The 19,307-nt window shown below is 30.5% G+C and overlaps 1 protein-coding gene across 12 annotated transcripts in view; it reads left to right on the forward strand.

Annotated features, from left to right (window-relative positions):
* Shal (potassium voltage-gated channel protein Shal) overlaps window positions 1–19,307 on the forward strand; it is a 120,822-nt gene that overhangs the window by 68,451 nt on the left and 33,064 nt on the right. For 10 of the 12 annotated variants that reach the window (XR_016178217.1, XR_016178216.1, XR_016178210.1 and 7 more), the window contains exon 4: window positions 1,818–1,970. Coding sequence is in view for 2 of the 12 variants with exons in the window: in XM_015335197.2 (XP_015190683.1) it covers window positions 1,818–1,970 (153 nt within the window). In the remaining 10 variants the exon portion in view is untranslated. Of the gene's footprint in view, window positions 1–1,817; window positions 2,084–17,488; window positions 17,540–19,307 lie in introns of all 12 variants that reach the window. The other 2 variants (XR_016178214.1, XR_016178212.1) reach the window with 2 other exon arrangements.

Here is a 19,307-nt window from a genome sequence, read left to right on the forward strand (position 1 = left end):
TTGTGTATGGATATACTTTGTGGAATAACGGGGAACAGCTGTTTTACATGAGGACTTATGACATGTTTGTTGGGTAAACGTAATTCAAGTTTGCCAGAAATGTTTTACATTATGACATCTAAAGTTTCAGCTTTGATCGATGATATCGTTTTTCATGGTTAATACAATTTTTGTCAGTAACAAATATCTTTGGTCTCGAACATAACTTATAGATCAATAATGTTGATTTACTATATTTAGGAAGATTATCTACATTTTTTACCATAGTTTGCGGAATATAAAATACGAAACTTTAAAAGACGATTTTTCTAAAGAAGTTTTGAGATTCTTAAAATTTTCGTCGGAGTTTTTACAAGGAAAGGTCCCAAAGTATTTAATTATTTTTGATTCAAAACCTATGTAACAATTTTATAAATGATATCAATAACATATTATGCAAGCAACAATCCTTATAATTGTATAAAAAAGTTGCTTATAAGTTTTGATTTGAAAATGGTGGAACACACCTGGGTACTGTCCCTTGTGAATAGATAAAGTTTTGAATAGAAATAGTTATGTTCCCGTATATACGTAATATATTCCATGTTTAAATGTACAATGAATATTCGCAGGAACTACTACAAGTGTGCAAAATTTGAAAAAAATCTGAGAAGTGACTCATTGAGTTACTAACTGTAAGTTGGTAGTTGCCACATTGACTAGCTCTAGTAGTAGACTATTTTATGATTTCATTTTATATGATATTGGATAAAACGTCTTTTTCGTACAGGAAAATTGGAAAATTTTTTTATTGGAAACGGAATTTAAGTATGTAATGCTCTTTAACTCCGTAAAAGTGAGAGATTTAAATATTGATTTGAACTTGTTTTACTTATAGAACGATATGTTTCTGGATTGGACTCTCATTCAGAACTTTATATACTTATGGTTAGTCTTCTTTGCAAGTCCTAGAAGTTTTTAATAGGAATTTCGAAACACCCTGCATATTAATCTTTCAAAGTTAAAAATGACACTTAAGCTTTCCGTAGGAAGATATCGGTTTACACAGAGATAAAGTGGTCATAATTCCCAACGAGCTGTGAAAGTTCCGAAAGTTCAAAGGTTACGTCATTCCTATCTTCCCTGCGCGAGCACTGTAGGTAATATCGTTAGAACTCCCATCAACCACGATCCTTTTCAAAGCAACGACGTCACATTGTTAGAGCATTTAATAAAATCCTTATATTTCTCGATATCAATGAGTCAGCTTTGTGACATTTTAGTTTCATATCTTACCGTAAAAAAAATATTTTATAGGTTAACAATTAAATCACGATGAGACAGAAAACTATCTTATCGACAATGAGATATACTTCTTTTTTTTTTTATTTCAAAGAAATAAAATAAGGTCAATCATTTTCGGGTCATGTTCTGTAATTGTTTAAATATATTTTTTCCTCTTTCTGTGAGTATACGTACCTGTTTTCATTTCAACGTATCGTACGTAATCAACCTAAATAACGATAATATAGGACGTCTATTTTAAAACCCAGCATCTACATATTTTTCCTACAAAACTTTGTATATTATCGTATTTATCCAATCGAACGATGCAATTTTGTCCCGTAATACTATCTCATACCATTTAAGTAAAAAAAAATATTTGGGTGTTGAATTAGAAATAGGATATTTTATGTATGTGCTCGTATACTGTGATAATATAACTGCAAAACTGTGTTGTAAAAGCGCACCTGATATACTTTCAATGTTGATCATTATTATTATCGAAGTGTAATGTATGGAGATTAATTAAAAAATAAAATGTATTATGATTTCAGGATCGTGAGTTCGTGGAAATGGAAGTGCCCTATAATGGTGCCCCAAAGAGGCCAGGTTCACCGTCACCACTGACGTCACCTGCCCATAGCACTGCCTCGAGAGGTGGCCTCCTGCATTCCTGTTGCGGTCGCTGCTACCCTCAGCGTTACCAGGTACGCGGTCGGCGTATACTTGCCTCAACAACCTCGATAAGCGAGGGTCCACCCTCATCTTCCTCCCACTCTCACCAATCGCAGACAACCTGCCAGAATCCGCAGGCTAGCCAGTTAGTAGATCCGACTACTGTGCCGAACGTCGCGTTCAACTTTCCAGGCGAGGACAGACGTCGTCAAGGCGCGAGCACTTCGAGCCCGTACAACGAGACAAGGGTGTGAGCTGAGCTATCTAGCTAGCTAGCAAATGGACCTCTACGGTTTCTTTTCTATCAAAATGAAATAGCACAAAAAAACACACATTTCTTGTCTTAAATAACGCGTTCCTTTTTCCTCCTTACAATGATACGACACACACACACACACACACACACGAGATTATAGGCTGATCCTTGAATAATTATCATCTTTTATGTCCTGACGATATATTGTAAGGATTAAGTAATAGAGATTTATTAACGAAAAATAAAAAAAAGGGAGTAGGATGGTTCTCGTATTTTCGAAGAAAATCTTCTCTCGTTCGTACATCGATTTTTGACGAGTTCGACTTTTATCGCTTTGAAATCTTTACTTTTATTTGTTCTCTCTATCGATATAGGATATCTCTTTTTCTTCTTCATCGGTGACGTCATTAAAACAAATTTAGCTTTATTTTGTATGTTGTTCTTTTTTTTTCTTATTGTTATCGAATTCTTTCGAACGAGAACATAATATCTCTTAATTATTATTATCATGTAATAGAAAGGTTAGACGAAATTCTAAACTTGGTTAGAAGAATTTAACTCGTTAGTTGGAAAATCATGACGATGGAAAAGTTCCAATAATACGATGATCATTCTGGCGATTTGATAAACGTGCGTAAATTCCTGCCATATGCCGGAAACCAAATGCGACGACAAAATTCCGTTGTCATCGCTTTTGAGAATGCCAAAATAGAGCTTCACTATACTTTACATCGAATCTCTCGGCCTTTATTTCTTTATATTTTTCTCGCACGTTATTTTGATCTTTCTTTCTGCTGCGCGTCGCACGTAGTCGCTATATCCTTCTCTTCGACCGCGTTCTATTTTCAATAATATAACCACAGTTGTCGTTAATCGGTCCACCATGTAATACTCGATGAACGGTTCGTGTTATATAGTACATATACATATGTATGAATATATGCATAGAAAGTATATTGATATCGTGCATCTTTTCTGACATAATTTATTCAGAATAAACTGTATGCCGGTTCATATTATTTTGGATATTTCCCTTTAAACGATTTCTATTTGTTCATTTAATTTCACATAGATATCGTATATTTTATCTTCATTTATTATATTTTGAATTAAATATTGAATTATTATTGATCGATATATATCGTTTTGAATGAGAAAATTCAAGTCCAATTGAAATAATATTTTATTGTAATTATTTTAACCGTTTGAGTCCCAAGCAGCGCGATCGCGCTGTTCACATTTTATGTTGAAAAAACCCAGTACATTTCGAGCATTGTAGACAACTGACGGTGCGCTCATATATATAAAACAAATGCATACAAGTAGCGCTATCGCGCTGCTTGGGTCTTCTCTTACTCATTTAGAAAAAGCGCAGTTGCGCTGTTTGGGATTCCTCGACAGTGTTTTTTCAAAACCCCCTGGGAGTCAAACGGTTAATGTTGAAACGTTATAAATATTTTTCATAATTCTTTAGGGTACTTTTTATTTAATTATGATTATTATTTTATATTTATTATTGAGTCGTTTTTGAATGTTAAATTTTTATTTAATTTTAACTATTTATTATTGCATTTTTGAAAAGAAAAATTTTAACTACAACAGAGATAAAATCAAATCTTATTATTGTTCAAGAAAAAAGTGTACGATAAACAGATATTTTATTGCCTAAAGTCGGAATTAAACGAATCGTCTGGTCGATTTTGTGGACTTGATTCACGATAAACTGTATCTCTAAGCACTGCCCTGAGAGTTCAAATTGTCAATTGGTTCTCTCGAAAGAATATTTTTTGCTTTTACTGCTGATATAAAAAAAAGTCCTAATCGTTAGAATTTTATTTTTTCAATGTGAAATCATGAAGATCGTTTCATCGTTTCTCTCGCAAATCTCATTATGAGAATTATTCTCAAAGATGGAGTTATCAAATTTAGAATCTTCAAGTTAAAATATTCAATACACATATATTATACATAAATAATTAAATATATATAAATTTAAATATATACATAAAATAAGTAAAAATAAATAAAATATATATTTCTCATTGCCACTCCCTTTTTATCGATAAAATCGGGAGTGGTATCTACTCTTCGAAATAATTATTCTAGAAATTTAATTGACTTCGTACCGAATTCTAAATTAGTGTCGTAGGTATTTAAAAAAACATAGATTCAAATGCGAACGTACTGGATTCACGCGACGAATCGATGAAAGGCCAAACAGAAGAAGTGAAAATGGGAACAAAGGAGGCTGAAGTTCAGATAACTTCAATTCAATTCATTCTTCGAATTAAAATGTACTAATTTTTTAAGTAAAATATATATAGATGTAACATAAAAAAGATATTCAAGGATTTAGGTCAAATTCATAATATGTGTTAATGAAGTCGAGTTGGTAGAAAAAATTGTTATAAATTTATATTAAAAAATGTGTTATTGAAAAGTTATAAGCGTCCGAAAAGATTTTCATCAATTGTTATGGCAGTTAAAAATTCTTTTCTTCAAATATACTGATCTCCATTCGTTGAATTAATAATTATCGAACTTTTTTTCGAATATGCATTTCTATTGAATAAAAAGTAGTAATACATAAATAGATTTTGAATACATTTCTAAAAAAAGTCTTTTTTCTTTTTAACAAACATCATAAAGGATAGGTTTTAAAAGCGTATAAATATATACGCTATAATCAGAATTATTTGTCTTTCTCTACAATTTTATATAAGTTATAGGATCAATTTTACTTGTATTTTTATAAGAACGTTCATAACTTTTTTGTAAAGAACAACATTTTCGGACATATGTATTATATATATTTAAGTTATTACGAACTTTTTATTTTTTTTATCTACTTGGCCTCATTAGTATGTAATACAGGTTTAACTCCAATTTTTTTAAACTTGTATACAATATACATATATATATATCGTACACTATTCTTTAGTCTCGCTTTGTTCTCCCGAAAAAAAAGAGAATACTTCTATAAAGGAGAAAGTTTTAATTGAAAAGAAAAAAGAATAAATAAGAGCGAAACTATAGGAAGAGAAAGCAATTTGCGAGGACTAACCAGTGCTGAAGTTTTTCGAAATTATGTGATAAGGAAGACAGTCGGAGAGCTCTTCTCTACGCGTGCTAAAGTTTCTTCTATCTTTGTTAAACTTTGCCTCGGATATCCGGTACGCTTACTTTCGGCAACGATGATGATCAAATTTAATAGGGTTACTATCCATAGATCGTAGTTTCCGATTCTTTTGATTTATAACTTCGATAACGGCGAACATATTTTCGCTGATCAACTCCGGTCTATTCCAATCTTTGTGTCTTCACTTTCAATTCTCAAATTTGAAATATATCTCTCTTTCTCTTATTCACTTACTCGGAGCTGTCCAACCCGCGTGCAACACATGCAATAATAAATGAATGACGTTTCGTGATGAATGCGACGTATCATAAAATCATAAACTTCCTTTTAACATGTTGACGACGACGCTGTTTTCTGTATCGTTTTGTACAAAACTATCTAATGTGAAACACGTGTGGTACATATTAGCGTCAATATCTTAAAACAAAGATTCTAAACAATTTAATAATTTTTTTACTCAACAACTATTTTTGTCAAAAATTATTATATTTTTTGATGTGCGGTCTAAAATTATTTTTTATTTTACATGTAATTCAACGAAGTCAAAGGGTTGGATATTTTTGCTCTAATTTGCTTCATCTTACATTGCTCTTAGATTCAGAAAGTCTAATTTAAGTTGCGTCTTACAGAATAGATTAGTCAATCATTGGATACTTGATAAGATCGTTCTTGAAAATTTGACGTATCGACTCGTAAATCGTCCTTCCTAATGTAATATCGATCGTTGATAGGAAAGTAAGGAACGTAGATTAATGTTTCTCGTGTAATTTCATCTTTTACGTTCTTATATCTATTTATGTTATTCTCAAAGTAAATGGAACTTTAGAGATGGGGGTTTAAACTATATCTTTTTACTATATGAAAGTAATCTAATAAAGAAAAACACAAATCTACCGTATTCCCTCTAAAGTTTTATCGATTAGTTCGTTAACTTTAGTGAAAGTTTTTTAAGTTATCGATAAATTATAAACTTTAATTATTGAATGAGAAACTTAATGAAAGCAACGGCATATAAAATATTTAACATTAATTACGGTTACAAGTTTAAAATTATTTTTTAACGGTGTTTTATTAAAAATGATCCTTGAAAATAATTAAACATAAAATTTAAGTTATTACGAGTAGAGAAGATTTTTCATTAAGGATTTAAAGGATTACTTGGATCGTAGAATTTGTTTGATCTTTCTTTCAAATTTATTAGATCAAATCTTTGTGTGTTAAGGGTATACAATATTTATCATAGTAAAATCAAAATTCTTGTATATATATAGTAAAATCATTGTCGGTTTTGGCATCTATCGGTTGAAAACATTTGGTAGTTCGATGTATATCGACTCGTAAATCAGCCTTCCGCGTAGCCAGAAGGTTCGACGTTAACGAGGGAAAATGAGAAGTGATAAATGACTTAGTCGCTCGACAGATCCAGGACGAAACCCCCCATCGAAACCCCTTAACTGTGCCTTCTCTTCTATCTCCACTTTTATGGTAGCTATTTTTCACTGGTTCATCATTTCTCTCTTTAATCTTTCTCTAAATTCTCGTTCGCGTTAATCACTGATTAACATGCACCCCGACTTAGTAATGTGTCTTGAGCACGCTTTACTGCTACCGACTTATCCTCAAATTTTTCTCTCATACTTCTCTTAAAGAACAATATGGAGAAAGATCAGATATGTATATTTACGATCCAAGTTATTATACTTACTCAAAATCACGCTTTACTTTCTATAGAAAATTTTTCTTTTCAAACAATTCATTATCTTATGAACAAACGTAAGTAGTTCTTTTCCATTCAGTATTGATTTAATAATAAGCTATAATACCACTTTGACCAAAAAAATAGAAGATCATTTTTAGAAATTTTGTTCTCGCAATTTAAAAAAGCTATTATTTTATTTATCAACTTTTTAGATGTATAATCAATTTTTGTTTTATATACAGAAATTTTCTTTTGTGCTTTTCTAGTTTTTTAATTTAAAATGGTCCGTAAAATACAACGTTGTACAAAATTATTCCTCTCCAGAATAAATCGAACTCCAAAAAGTTAAAAAGATTTTTAATCTATCTATGAATAGGTATTGAATAATCAAGTTTAATTTTTTAAATTAATTTAGTAAAAAATTACTACAATAGTGACCAATTACATTAAGCAAATCGATTTGTATGTTGAAAATCGATTGCGCAATAAAATTGAAAACAATTACTCAATAGGTTTTCTTGTTTTCAAGAAAAATATTTCCCAAAACTAGCTTTTATTTTTTTTAGTGAAAGTAGTACTATGCTTTAAAAAAATGTGCTAAAAGAAAATGGTATACACATTGATATAAAAATCCATTTATTTAACGTAACGAAATACTACATAACACGATAATAATTTGTTGTTGTCGTTGTTATTTTTCAACTATTTGTATTTTTTTAATTCGTTTGTCTATTTTTTAACGTGTTTACACTACACATTGGCAAATGAAAAGAAAATGACGTGGAATCAAATAGATGTAAAATGGTTTTTTCATAACCAATTGAACCGATCACATGAATCCCTAATGACGTCTATCATCGTCGTTGATAGCAAGTTTTTTTCTCGTTGCTTTTTACGAGTCGATGCTCAAACACATGCTTACGTACTTACATATACATATATATATATACATGAACGTGAAGTTGGAGGTTCTTTTAAGTATATCGATGAAAAGATTTATCGTACCAAGTTTTTCTGATGTCTCTGAAAATCGCTGTGAGTTCTTTCACGACTAAACTCGAACTAGTTGACTTCGTTCAACGATTTTTTTTCTCTCTCTCTCTCTCTCTTTTTCTCTTTTTCTCTCTCTCTCTCACTCTCTCTCTCTCTCTTTCTCTTTGTCTCCTTCTCTTTCTCTTTCTCTCACCGGAGGTGAATCATCGTTCCTATTTCACAGAGTAAAAGTTTCCCCGTATTCGAGTTTGAAGCTCATCGGCCCAGTCCTAAGTCTTCCATTTTAGGTAACTTACAATTCGATCCGAAATCCTGTTCGAGCTCGTATTTACCACCCTTTTCTCGTATGTACGTTTAAAGACAGGCTTAATTCTCCTCTTGACAAGCCAAGTACTTACATACACACGTGCACATAATACATATCTTTATTATCTACTCGATCGACGTAAGATTGGGACGGGAAAAATGCTAAAAGTAAGGAAAGATAAGCGGAATCAAAAAAAAAAAAAAGAAAAGAAAAGAAAAGAAAGAAGCTCGCGCCTGACGAATAAAATGGATAATCTGTCCCTCGCAAAGTAATAAAAATGAAAGGAAAGAAAAAAAATCAGGAAAAGTAAAAACGAAGTAAGAGAGAAAGAAAGAGAGAGTGAGAGAGAGAAAGAGAGAGAGAGAAAGAAAGAGAGAAAGAGAGAGATGTCACATTACAGATATTCTATTACATTTGACGTCTCTCCTGACTCAGTTTCTTCTTATCTGCAAAAAGATAGGAAAAAATAAACTTAAAAGAAACGTGGGAGAGATAGAAAATAAATTGCACGGATAAAGAAATGATAAAAATAGAAAAAAGAATAAACGATATAAAAGTAGGCAAAAAATCGAAATTTTATCCTATATATATATTTTTTTTTTTTCTACGTAATAATAAACTCGGTATTTTTCTTAGCTTAGTTTCTCTCCTTTCACGTTCACAGAGACGCGGATTGATATAATAATGCACTTTCGAACGAGTGTACATGTGAAAGAAAAAAAGTGACCAGCTTTTCGTTTCGAAAAAAATGAAGAAGCTAGATTTTAAAACACCTTCTTACGATATCGATATTTAAATGCATTTTCGTATGACAGAAGGTTGACCAAGGTGCGAGCTTACGGCCCTAATTATAGATGTTTAAGAAAACTTTATTTTTTTTCCTAGGTAGAGTCCAAATCGAAACGATTAAACGAGAATGATCGCTTTTAATAATAATGATCAAATGATAATTATTACTAATAATGATAATAACGATAATAATAACAATAATATAAATAACAAAAATAATAATAATAATAACAAGAACACAAATAAAAATAATAATAATAATAATAATAATAATAATAATAATAATAATAACAATAATAATAATAATGAATAATAAATAATGATAAATAATTATAGATATAGCGATAGTCACGAAAAAGAAAATAAAACACATTAAGAGTGTTCACGAACGTTCGTTCTACGCGACGATATTGTACATAAAAATCATTATTACATATATACATCTACTTATGGTATAAGTAATAATTTTTTATTTTGTTTTTTTATTACTATTATTTTATTTTTATATTTGTTTTTAGATACTAAATAAAAACGTTCGCGATTTTTTGATTGTTCGATCAATTCTTCGAGACTGGCTCTCAAACTAATAGTAAATTAATTTTTTTTATAGAAATAGATTAACGTAAGATCAATAATGCTTGCAAAAACCTTCGAAAGGTTTATCGTACGTGATGATTAATGGATCCTTTAGTAAGGCTAACAAACAGTTTTGCATTTACATAGCTCTAATATCTTAGATTTGTGGTGGATAATAGAGATTAAGTAAATGCCTGGCATGCTTTAACGAGCGTTTTTCTAGAAGGTTTCTCGTCTCATTGACATAAACCTAATTAATGAAAAAACTAAAAAGGATAAGATAATTCGCAAATATCAGTTTATCACTTTACTTTCAGAATTCAATTTAATATCGTGAATTTCAATAAATTTCTTTTTCATATAATATGATTTTTATAAATTAACATTATCTAATGATAATTTACTTTTGTGAACAAATTATAATTATATTACTAGACATCGGCCAGTCTCGACGTAAATGCGATTATGTTTTTTACGATCAAATTTTCTTTAACGTATATTTTTTTAGCATTTTTTACGTAATTATTACAAAACAAAAGATTTTGCCAAATAAAGCAAACCGTAAGTCAAATCGCGTTTGGTAATATTTTAGTTATTTGTTTAAAATTACCATCTTTACTCGGCACATTCCTGCTGTACATATATATATATAAATTCGCTTTTTTAATATAACTTCTCTTTCTTAACGCGCGGCCTAAACCGTAGATATGTTATCAAAGATGAAAAAATATATAAATAATATAATGAAAAATAAACAAAGAAAAAAAGAAAAAAAGAATAAAGGAAAAGAACTTCCGCACATTATGATTCCGCTCGGGTTCTCATTTTTTGCTAGGCAAGATAACATGAGATACAAAAAAATAAAAGAATATCACTTTCGCTTATTTAAACTCTTATAAAATAATAAACGTGTTTCAATGTAAAGATAAACATACAAACAAAAAAAAGAAAAACAAGTAAAATGAAAAAGAAAAAACAAAGATCTTTTTAATCTCCAACGAGGTGTTAATTTTTAGTGTGTGTGCATTTATAAGATTTTCATTTGTCTTCTTCATTCCAATTCTAAATGATATACATATAATACGTAAATACATATTCGAATATAAGAGGGATAAATAACGCTTGGACAAATAAAGAACAAATACTTACACAATTTTAAGAAGCATGAATGAGCTTGAAAACTATAAGAATTTAAGAGGAAGTCTTCTTTACATTGATTTACCTTTGCTCGCGAAACATCTTCGGAGTCGAGAAAGAAAGAAACGATCTTATAATGAAAAGTTTTATAAAAATGAATAATTTACAAAAGTTATCTTCAATCTTAAATCGTCTAAAATGAAGCATTTTAATTTCTCACAATAAGACATTGTTTTGAAATTTTATCTTTTCTTTACAATTTTGTTTAGTCTCAATTGGATTCACGGAACAAAACAAAATGAAAGAAAATTCTATAAATATTCTTGATGTTTAGAATGACGTATCATCACGTATCTTAAGATATAACGAGATACAAGGTTGTTAAAACAAAATTTGATCAAATCGTGTAAAGGAACTCATTAAAGCAATCGTTTTCTGTGGTTTCTTGAGTTGGCAGAAATAGTACTCGCGCTTTCGTATGGTCAACATGATTTGTAAATATGCCAACGTGATCGCTGACGAGTCATGGACATTCATATAACCGTTGTACAGTCATCCTTGCACAGATATCGACTAGCAAAACGTTCTATAGTAATACGTTTTATCTTGACCTTAGGAATACCAACGGCCTTTATATTCGCCTTACATATATATGTGACATGGTTTACATCTACGAAACGCGTGTCCGAACCAGTAACGAATTTTTTTAAAAAGAAGACGATTCTATCCTGTCTTTGAAAAACGCGTAACACTACTTACTTTTCTTCCGTATATTTATTTTTTTTATTTTAATAACTTTTCCGCATGGACAACTTTTTTTTTTAACTTTCAATATTTCATTTTTACCGTGGCAAAGTATATTAATCAATTATTCCAAATGTTTCGTTTGTTAGTTTGTTATTTTTGTTTTGTTTTCTTCTTTCCTTCGAGATAAAATATTCAAATGAAAAGGACGGAAAATAGGAACGTTTACATACACGCGTATGTATTTCTAACATTATTATTATTATATATATAGACACATCGGTAACGCTGTGGCTGAGCTCGTGCACGCGTCGATTGATGCATACACGTGCGATTTAGGTTACACACCGTGAATGGTGAGTCCTAGCTGCACGCTATGCATTACCATCGATCGAACGTTATGCTTTGCACGTGACAACGAAGAGGCGATATCTACGTAACTACGTATATACCTACTACGTGTATATCTATATAATAGTTTATGTATATTGTATATCAAACTTTGGGAACAGATTCAAGTAGACTTTGAACATGAATGATTCAAAATGATTTCACATCGATTTTAATATTCCCTTTTAAATATATTTTAATATCGGTGATCAGGTTTTCGCATAGTTGTTAGATACGTTCACGTTTTATGATATTAAAATTTAATAATTTAATAATTATATAATCAATTTTATTAAACATTTGGTAAGTGGTACCTATATAATTATTTTGTTTGTATATTTGCTACTACAATCGTCTTAGAAACAATGTATCTTCCATTTAATCATTTACATTAACAATTTAATTATGAATAATTAATTTATTTTTAAAGCTTTGGATCAATTCAAGACTAAATCCAACAGTGTTTACAATAATTAGTCTTTATTTAATTTAATCCTGTTATTAATTGCACAAAGTTGTAAGATAATTCATATTAATATACGTAAACTTATTCCTTAAAGCTTTGGAGCTTAAGAAAACCTTTTTTTCTAGGCCCTTGAAGGCTATTTCAACTTAAATAGTTATAAGGTGCCTAAAATAGTTTGTCTTTGTTCCATTCAAACTTTTTTTAGGTGTGCGAAGCTGTAATTAAAATACACGGAGACTTGTGGAACTTTATTGTTAGTTAATTGTTAAAAGAAAAAGGAAACAATGTAACGAGATCTGATATTATTTAACGTAAGACAAACGGAAGGATGTAACAATGCACGAATCGGTTTGAAAAAGATCCTTTTTTTATGACAAAATTCGTGATAATTTTGCCCTCATTTTATCACCATATCAGCCACTTGTTTGAAAATAGGTCACTCAGAGATTTAAACGAAATTAGTGTCATAAGAGAAAGAGCTGTGCCCGATTAAAGCACGGTGAATAAGAGAAATAGAAAGAGAAAGCGTTAGCAAGAGGTTTGATCTATGAGATTTAAAATGTTAATATAAAAATTATTTTTCTTTATTTCTTTTCTTTTCCTTTAATGAAAGGAACAGGGTAAAAAAACGAAGAAACATTCATCGTCATTTAAACGATAATTCGTTTCTTTTAACTTTTCTTTGACTTCTTCCAATGAATTTAATTCACTTTCTTTCAGATAAGAATTTCATTCGAAATCGGAAGGGTTTAATAGTGACTAAAGTTTCCTATTGATTATATTATTGATTCGAAAGTTTCCTGCACTTCAATAAAGTTGTTAATCGAAATTACTTCCTTGTCGTACGAAAACTAATTAGAAGAGCAACGTACTACAGGATTTGATATTACCTATTTTAATTAGATGTGGTTTTAGTTCACTTCTATAATTTGTTTTAGTTATTATTATTTCTCTGTCTTTCTCTTTCTTTTTCTCTATTAAGATTTTATTCGGATTGTTTTCCAACGATAATAATAAAAATAATATTATAGCCACCATAGAATAATTTGTCTTGATTGAAATATAAAAGAAAATTTTTAATCAATAAATTGTTAAAATCGAATTGTTTTTAACTATAAAGAGCTATAAATATATTCGTATTATTATACATTTATTTAATTTCAATACATTTATTTCACAATAATGAATTAAATAAAGAGTTATATATTTTATATATTTTATTAGAAAATTTTCGAGAAATATTTATTTCGTGGTAATAAATTTTCTCGTTATTAAATATAAATGAAAAATTCAGTAAAATCTTAAAAGATTGAAACTTCCATCGAGATGTATCCTTGAGCATGTTTTCAAGTTGAATTTTCAACCTGTTTAAATCGAAACTCTGAGAAAAAAGTAAAAAATTTATGAGGTTGAATGCGTCTTCAAGTAAGGTACTTGTACGTCCTGTCCACCGGAAAGAGAAAAAGGAAATAGTATATCCGGTTCACGTTCGTTTAAACGATGTTGGATGAAAAAAGATGAGACGACAAAAGAGACGAGACGAAGGACGTTCGTCGTTTGTCTTCTTTTCTCGCGGCAAGTCGCGTGAAAATACGTTGAAATATATGACAGCCTATACGTTTTCACGGTTTTCCAGCCTGACTCTTGGGAACGATGTCGAAAAATCGTTTTTCTTCTTCTCCCTCCTCCTCCTTCTTCTTCTTCTTCTTCTTTCTATCTCTTTTCTATAGCTTCTGTTTTCTCCGAGTTTTGTGCACCTATAGGATACCTCTTTTTCTGATTCCGTTTTGGACGAAAGTCAGTAATGTGGCGTGTGAATAAGAAAAAAAGGAAAAGATGGTGTAAAAAGAAGTAAAGGAAAGAAAGAAAGAGACAGAGGTAAAGGAAAAAAAAATTCAGGACGACAGAGTCAGTAGTAGGCACCATCACTTTTTCTCCTTTTGTTTCTGTTTATTCCCCAAGGAACTTACATCTCACAGTATTCTTGGATAAAGTTAAAATTTCTTTCTCTCTTTTCTCTTTTTTTTTTTTTTTTGAAAAATACCCGCTTAGTGAATAAAATTCTCTATAAAGGCCACCATTAACGTTGAAATATGTTATAATATATGTATCTATTTCTAAGTTTTTTTTGTTGATACATTTTGCAACGTATGTATATATGATAGGTTTATCATAAACGAGTCAATATCAGAAGTAACTTGATATCGTTACAGGAAAGAAAAAGAAACACGTTTTTCAATATTTTTATTACATGACAAATTAAAAGCATAATAAGTAACCTTAATAAATTTGTAATTTTATTAATAAATATAATGAGAGAGACATCATTTTATTCTAAAAGTAAACAAAATATGTAATATGTATTAAAATGAGTAAAAAGTTCATGAAAATTTTATGATTACGAGGAAAGATCGACAAAACATAATTAATCAGAATTTTTCTTGCTTAATTTTTAATCGGATTGTTTATAAAAGACAGAAAAATCCTAACGAAATTGTAACGTTAAATAGGCCATCTCGTATTTATAATAAACTAAATTTAAAAATAAACGGTCACACTTTCCGTAAAACATTCGACGATTATATTCCAATAAAAAGGGTTTCAAATTGGAACACGTGATATATTCGACTTATTCAATTCCATTATTAGGTCGTAGAGGTTGCGAAGAAAGTTCTATTAAAGATAAAAGCCGGTAAAAATCCGATATATAGCGGACTTGAACGTCTCAGAAATTTACTTTTCAAAGCATTCAAATAAACTCTTACTTTACGTATGGCCCGGCGGGCCGCATGAACGCGTTCTATCACGGCACGGCACTTTGATCGGGTTCGTTTTTTTTTCATTTTTTTCTTTTTTTCGTTTCAAAAACTCTCGTTGATCTTCTGTAAAGAGAGACACGAAGAAAAGAGGTTCATGATATAGACAGAAAGAAAGAAACAAACAAACATAGAGAAAAGGGTGATATAAATAGAAAGAGTAAAAGAGACGTGTTAACATATTGAGAAAATGAGTGAGAAAAAGAGGATGTGAATCGTATTCGGTAACTCGCGTATTCATTAAGTTTCGCTTTGCTTTTGCTTTCCTCTAATCCATTGACTACGAAACTCCTATATTCCTTCTATATGGATGCAAATTCGTCAAAAAGAATACCGGATATGTAATTCGTATTAGTTTTCTGTTATGTTTGCTCGACTATACTTAATTCCGTACGAGCAATCTCGAGGTTGAAAAAGATATCGTTGTCAACGATTAAAATCGGGTCGCCGGTGCATCGACTTGTAGAGAGAGAAAGTCTTCTTGCGAACGACGATTTTTTTTCTCATTCTCTTTCTTTTTCTGTTTCTCTTTCTCTTTCTCTTTCTCTTTCTCTTTCTCTTTCTCTTTTCAATGTTGACACAGCACTCTGCATCCTCTCTAGTTAGCGAAGGCGGTATGCTTTCAAAGAACTGGAACACAGTGGTGGCAATTAAATTATCGCGAAGAGCTCTGTGTGTCAGAACTGCCAAGGCAAGACCTCAATAAATCTCACTGTTCGACTGGGCGTTAATTATTCTCTCAGAAACTTTCAACAATGAAAGCATTTAAGGTCAAATAAATGGTTCCAACGGGTGAGGTCAATCGAACGAAATGGTTTTGGACGTTGCAAGATGTTTCATAAAGTATTCTTATTGAAATCGTGAATAAATACAATATACTATTGTAAAATCGAAGCGAATTAATCCCGGTTAAATATTTTTCGGAAAATAAATCGTGATATTATATTCAAATGTGTTTTCATTCGCGTTTTCAAAATGAATCATTTTATGTAAAGTCAAAATATTCATTTGGATAATTTACAAGGCTCCGTAAACGTTACTTTCTGTTTACCGAGTAATTCACAATTTCTCAGTATTTTTTGAAACTAATAACTAATAGCTAATTTTTTAAAATACTAACAGAGGTAATTAGTGTTAAGAAGACAGATACACCTATTACATCGACATCTACTTATTATAATCGAACGGAGTCTTCTATGTTAAATTCTATCGTATCTGACAGTTTATAACTAATCACTTTAAATAGGATCATTGGATATTTTATATTTCTATCAAGCATAATACTTGCTTCAATTAAGATATATATCTAACTAGTTAAAAATTAAAGAAACATTTTGTATAAGAGATTTTGAAAGAATTTTTTTTTACATATAATTTCATTCTAATTAACGATTACTTTTGATATGTATATTATTACAGGTTATTCTTATCACTTTGTGTCGTTTTATGAAAATGTCATTTAAACGATGCAAAAATTGTATCGCCTCTTCGTAAAGCACATTTATTAAATAGTAAAAATTGATCTCATATGAATATTGAGTTATGTGTTATAGCGTTCTCATATTTTGTTACATCAAAGAGTTTTTAACGAATCGATTGATGATATAGAAAGCACAGCTATGAGCGTTGCAATTGTCGTCATCGTCATTATAGAAATCGATTAAAACTAAGCTTTACTAACGCAACTTTTCAATGTCTTTCGGTGTCTTTACGAAACTTGTGCGGGGAAACTACGTCTTCGAATTTTATCACGAACATTTGTATTTTTTGTTATACTTTCAAAAATCACAAAGTACGATTGAATAACCATATATAGAATTATGTAGAAATAAAAAGAAAGATACATAGCTACAATTTTATGTGATATTGTCAGAGTAAACCAATCGATATCTTTAACGGTCTACTTTTCTGGAATATCGATATGTGAATTTTCATTTTAAAAATTTCTTTTTTTCTTCTTGTCGATCTCTGACTAACGTTAGCATCGCAATCACATCAAAACACGAATTATCATTGCAAACATATCGATCTTCACGAATAAGACATATCACTCGTTGCTGTACATTGTCGCTTCAATTGAAGAAGAAGAAAGTATAATAAAAAGAAAAGGGGGAAAAAAGAATAAGATAAAGAAAAAGTCATTGCCGAGAATTCGAACGATGACATCGCGTCGAATTAACTGGAGCATAATCTACGTTATAATGTATAACACGAGTTACTTTTATGAATAATGCATAGCCGAAGGAACAGCAGGAGCCTGTAGTGGAGCATCCACTTCAGATCAACCAGGCAAGACAAAATTGAATCTTAAGTGTTCATCTAAAAAGCTCAGTCGATCCTCTCGTCGTTAACCCAGTAACGAGCACCACGTTTGAACAACCCTCGCCGTTCTATCCAACCCCTTGTCCTTCATAAAAAAAAAGAAGAATCGAAGAAGGGTGGTCGCTGTCGTAGCGAATTCGTCGATCTACTCCACTAGAAATATATAAGAAATCCGCGAATCCAATATTATCACTTACCTACCCTTGGTTCTACTTTTAACCCTACTATTTCGTATCATCCGTTTTTCATCGATCTACAAGAGTGTCTCACGTCCTTGCTACTACGAAGGAAAGATAAATTACCGTGCAGTCGTTGTACCTTGTCTACCTGCGTCGATCACAGCCCTGGGGGTAATTGATAAATCGAGTCATAATCGAGCTTTATCTATCTATCTATCTATCTATCTTTTTTTCTTGTTTCTCTTTTCTTACATACACATACTTGCTATTGTTACGATAAGCGAAATAATATCATATCTTATAAGCATCGTTTATAAACAGTAACGACTTTATCATAGCGACGAACATTTGTGAGGTCGATTAATTAACGCTCAACAGGTTCGATCGTAGAAGACTGGCAGTGGTCCACTTTTGGACATAACGCGTGTATACTTCCAACGAGATACATACGTATATACACCTATACATATCAACGACGATATCATCTCAATGTATTATCACAATCGAGTTAATTCGTTTCTTTTTTTTTCAAAGAGTTGCTAGTAGGGGATACTCGTAAATTCGAATAAGTTATCATTCGGTATAAGTCGAAGATTGATTTAATTCACGAGTTGTTTGTCTATCCTTCAATGATTTTATTGGAAACAAGCTGTCACACGAGAAGGAGATAAATTACTAGTTAGTCATTTAATCTCCTAGTACATCTACATGTTCTGAACATATTCCTTTGAACGATTAATCAATATGTAATTAAGTATACTTGGAAACATTCAATCGTTAGTAATTCATAGGTTTCATCAGCAAAGTGGCCATCATTCTATACGATAGATTAAGGATTTGCAAAAGGCTGTGATCGTTGCTTGACAAGAAACGACGTTCTAGAAAATGATATTCCTGATTTTTTTTTAATTTTTTTATTTCTTCATTTTTTTATTACATAGCGAAAACCAGATGTTGAAAGCACACATGTGTATATATATATTTCAATTATAATATATCCGGATATATGTACATATTATATTATACATATATATATATAAACGTATCTCTCTATAAAAAATATATCTTATGCACCCCGTAGAAAATATATTCTCCTGTTAAAGGTAAGATCTCTCTAACAAAGTACAAATGATTGTTTTTTATTTCTCACCTAAAATAATGAAATCATGAAACCTTTTTGTTATAGCCGATTTATAGTTGGGAATGTTTGACTTGTTGTTTTTATTATTAACTCTTTGTTATTGTTTATATCTGTATATATATATTTATACATGTTACCGGCAATGCATGAAAAGCCGGCATTATATAGAATACTTAGGTATTGTATATAATGTTCGACGTTTTTAGGCAATGTATGAAATATGAGAATTGTTACATACTTGCCCTAGGCATTGCATATAATTCATAGGTATTCTGTAGAATGACAAATGCTATTTAGGCGAAGTATATAAAAAGATCCTGTGATAAGGCTATTATATAATTAAATATATAAATAACAAAACATAAAAATACAAATGTTATTCTGAAAAAATAATGAGAGACATGATATGCAAAAC

Source organism: Polistes dominula, unplaced genomic scaffold (assembly GCF_049000335.1).
Source record: "Polistes dominula isolate Pdom_NZ unplaced genomic scaffold, Pdom_raw_medaka contig_20, whole genome shotgun sequence".
Taxonomy (NCBI): Eukaryota; Metazoa; Arthropoda; class Insecta; order Hymenoptera; family Vespidae; genus Polistes; species Polistes dominula.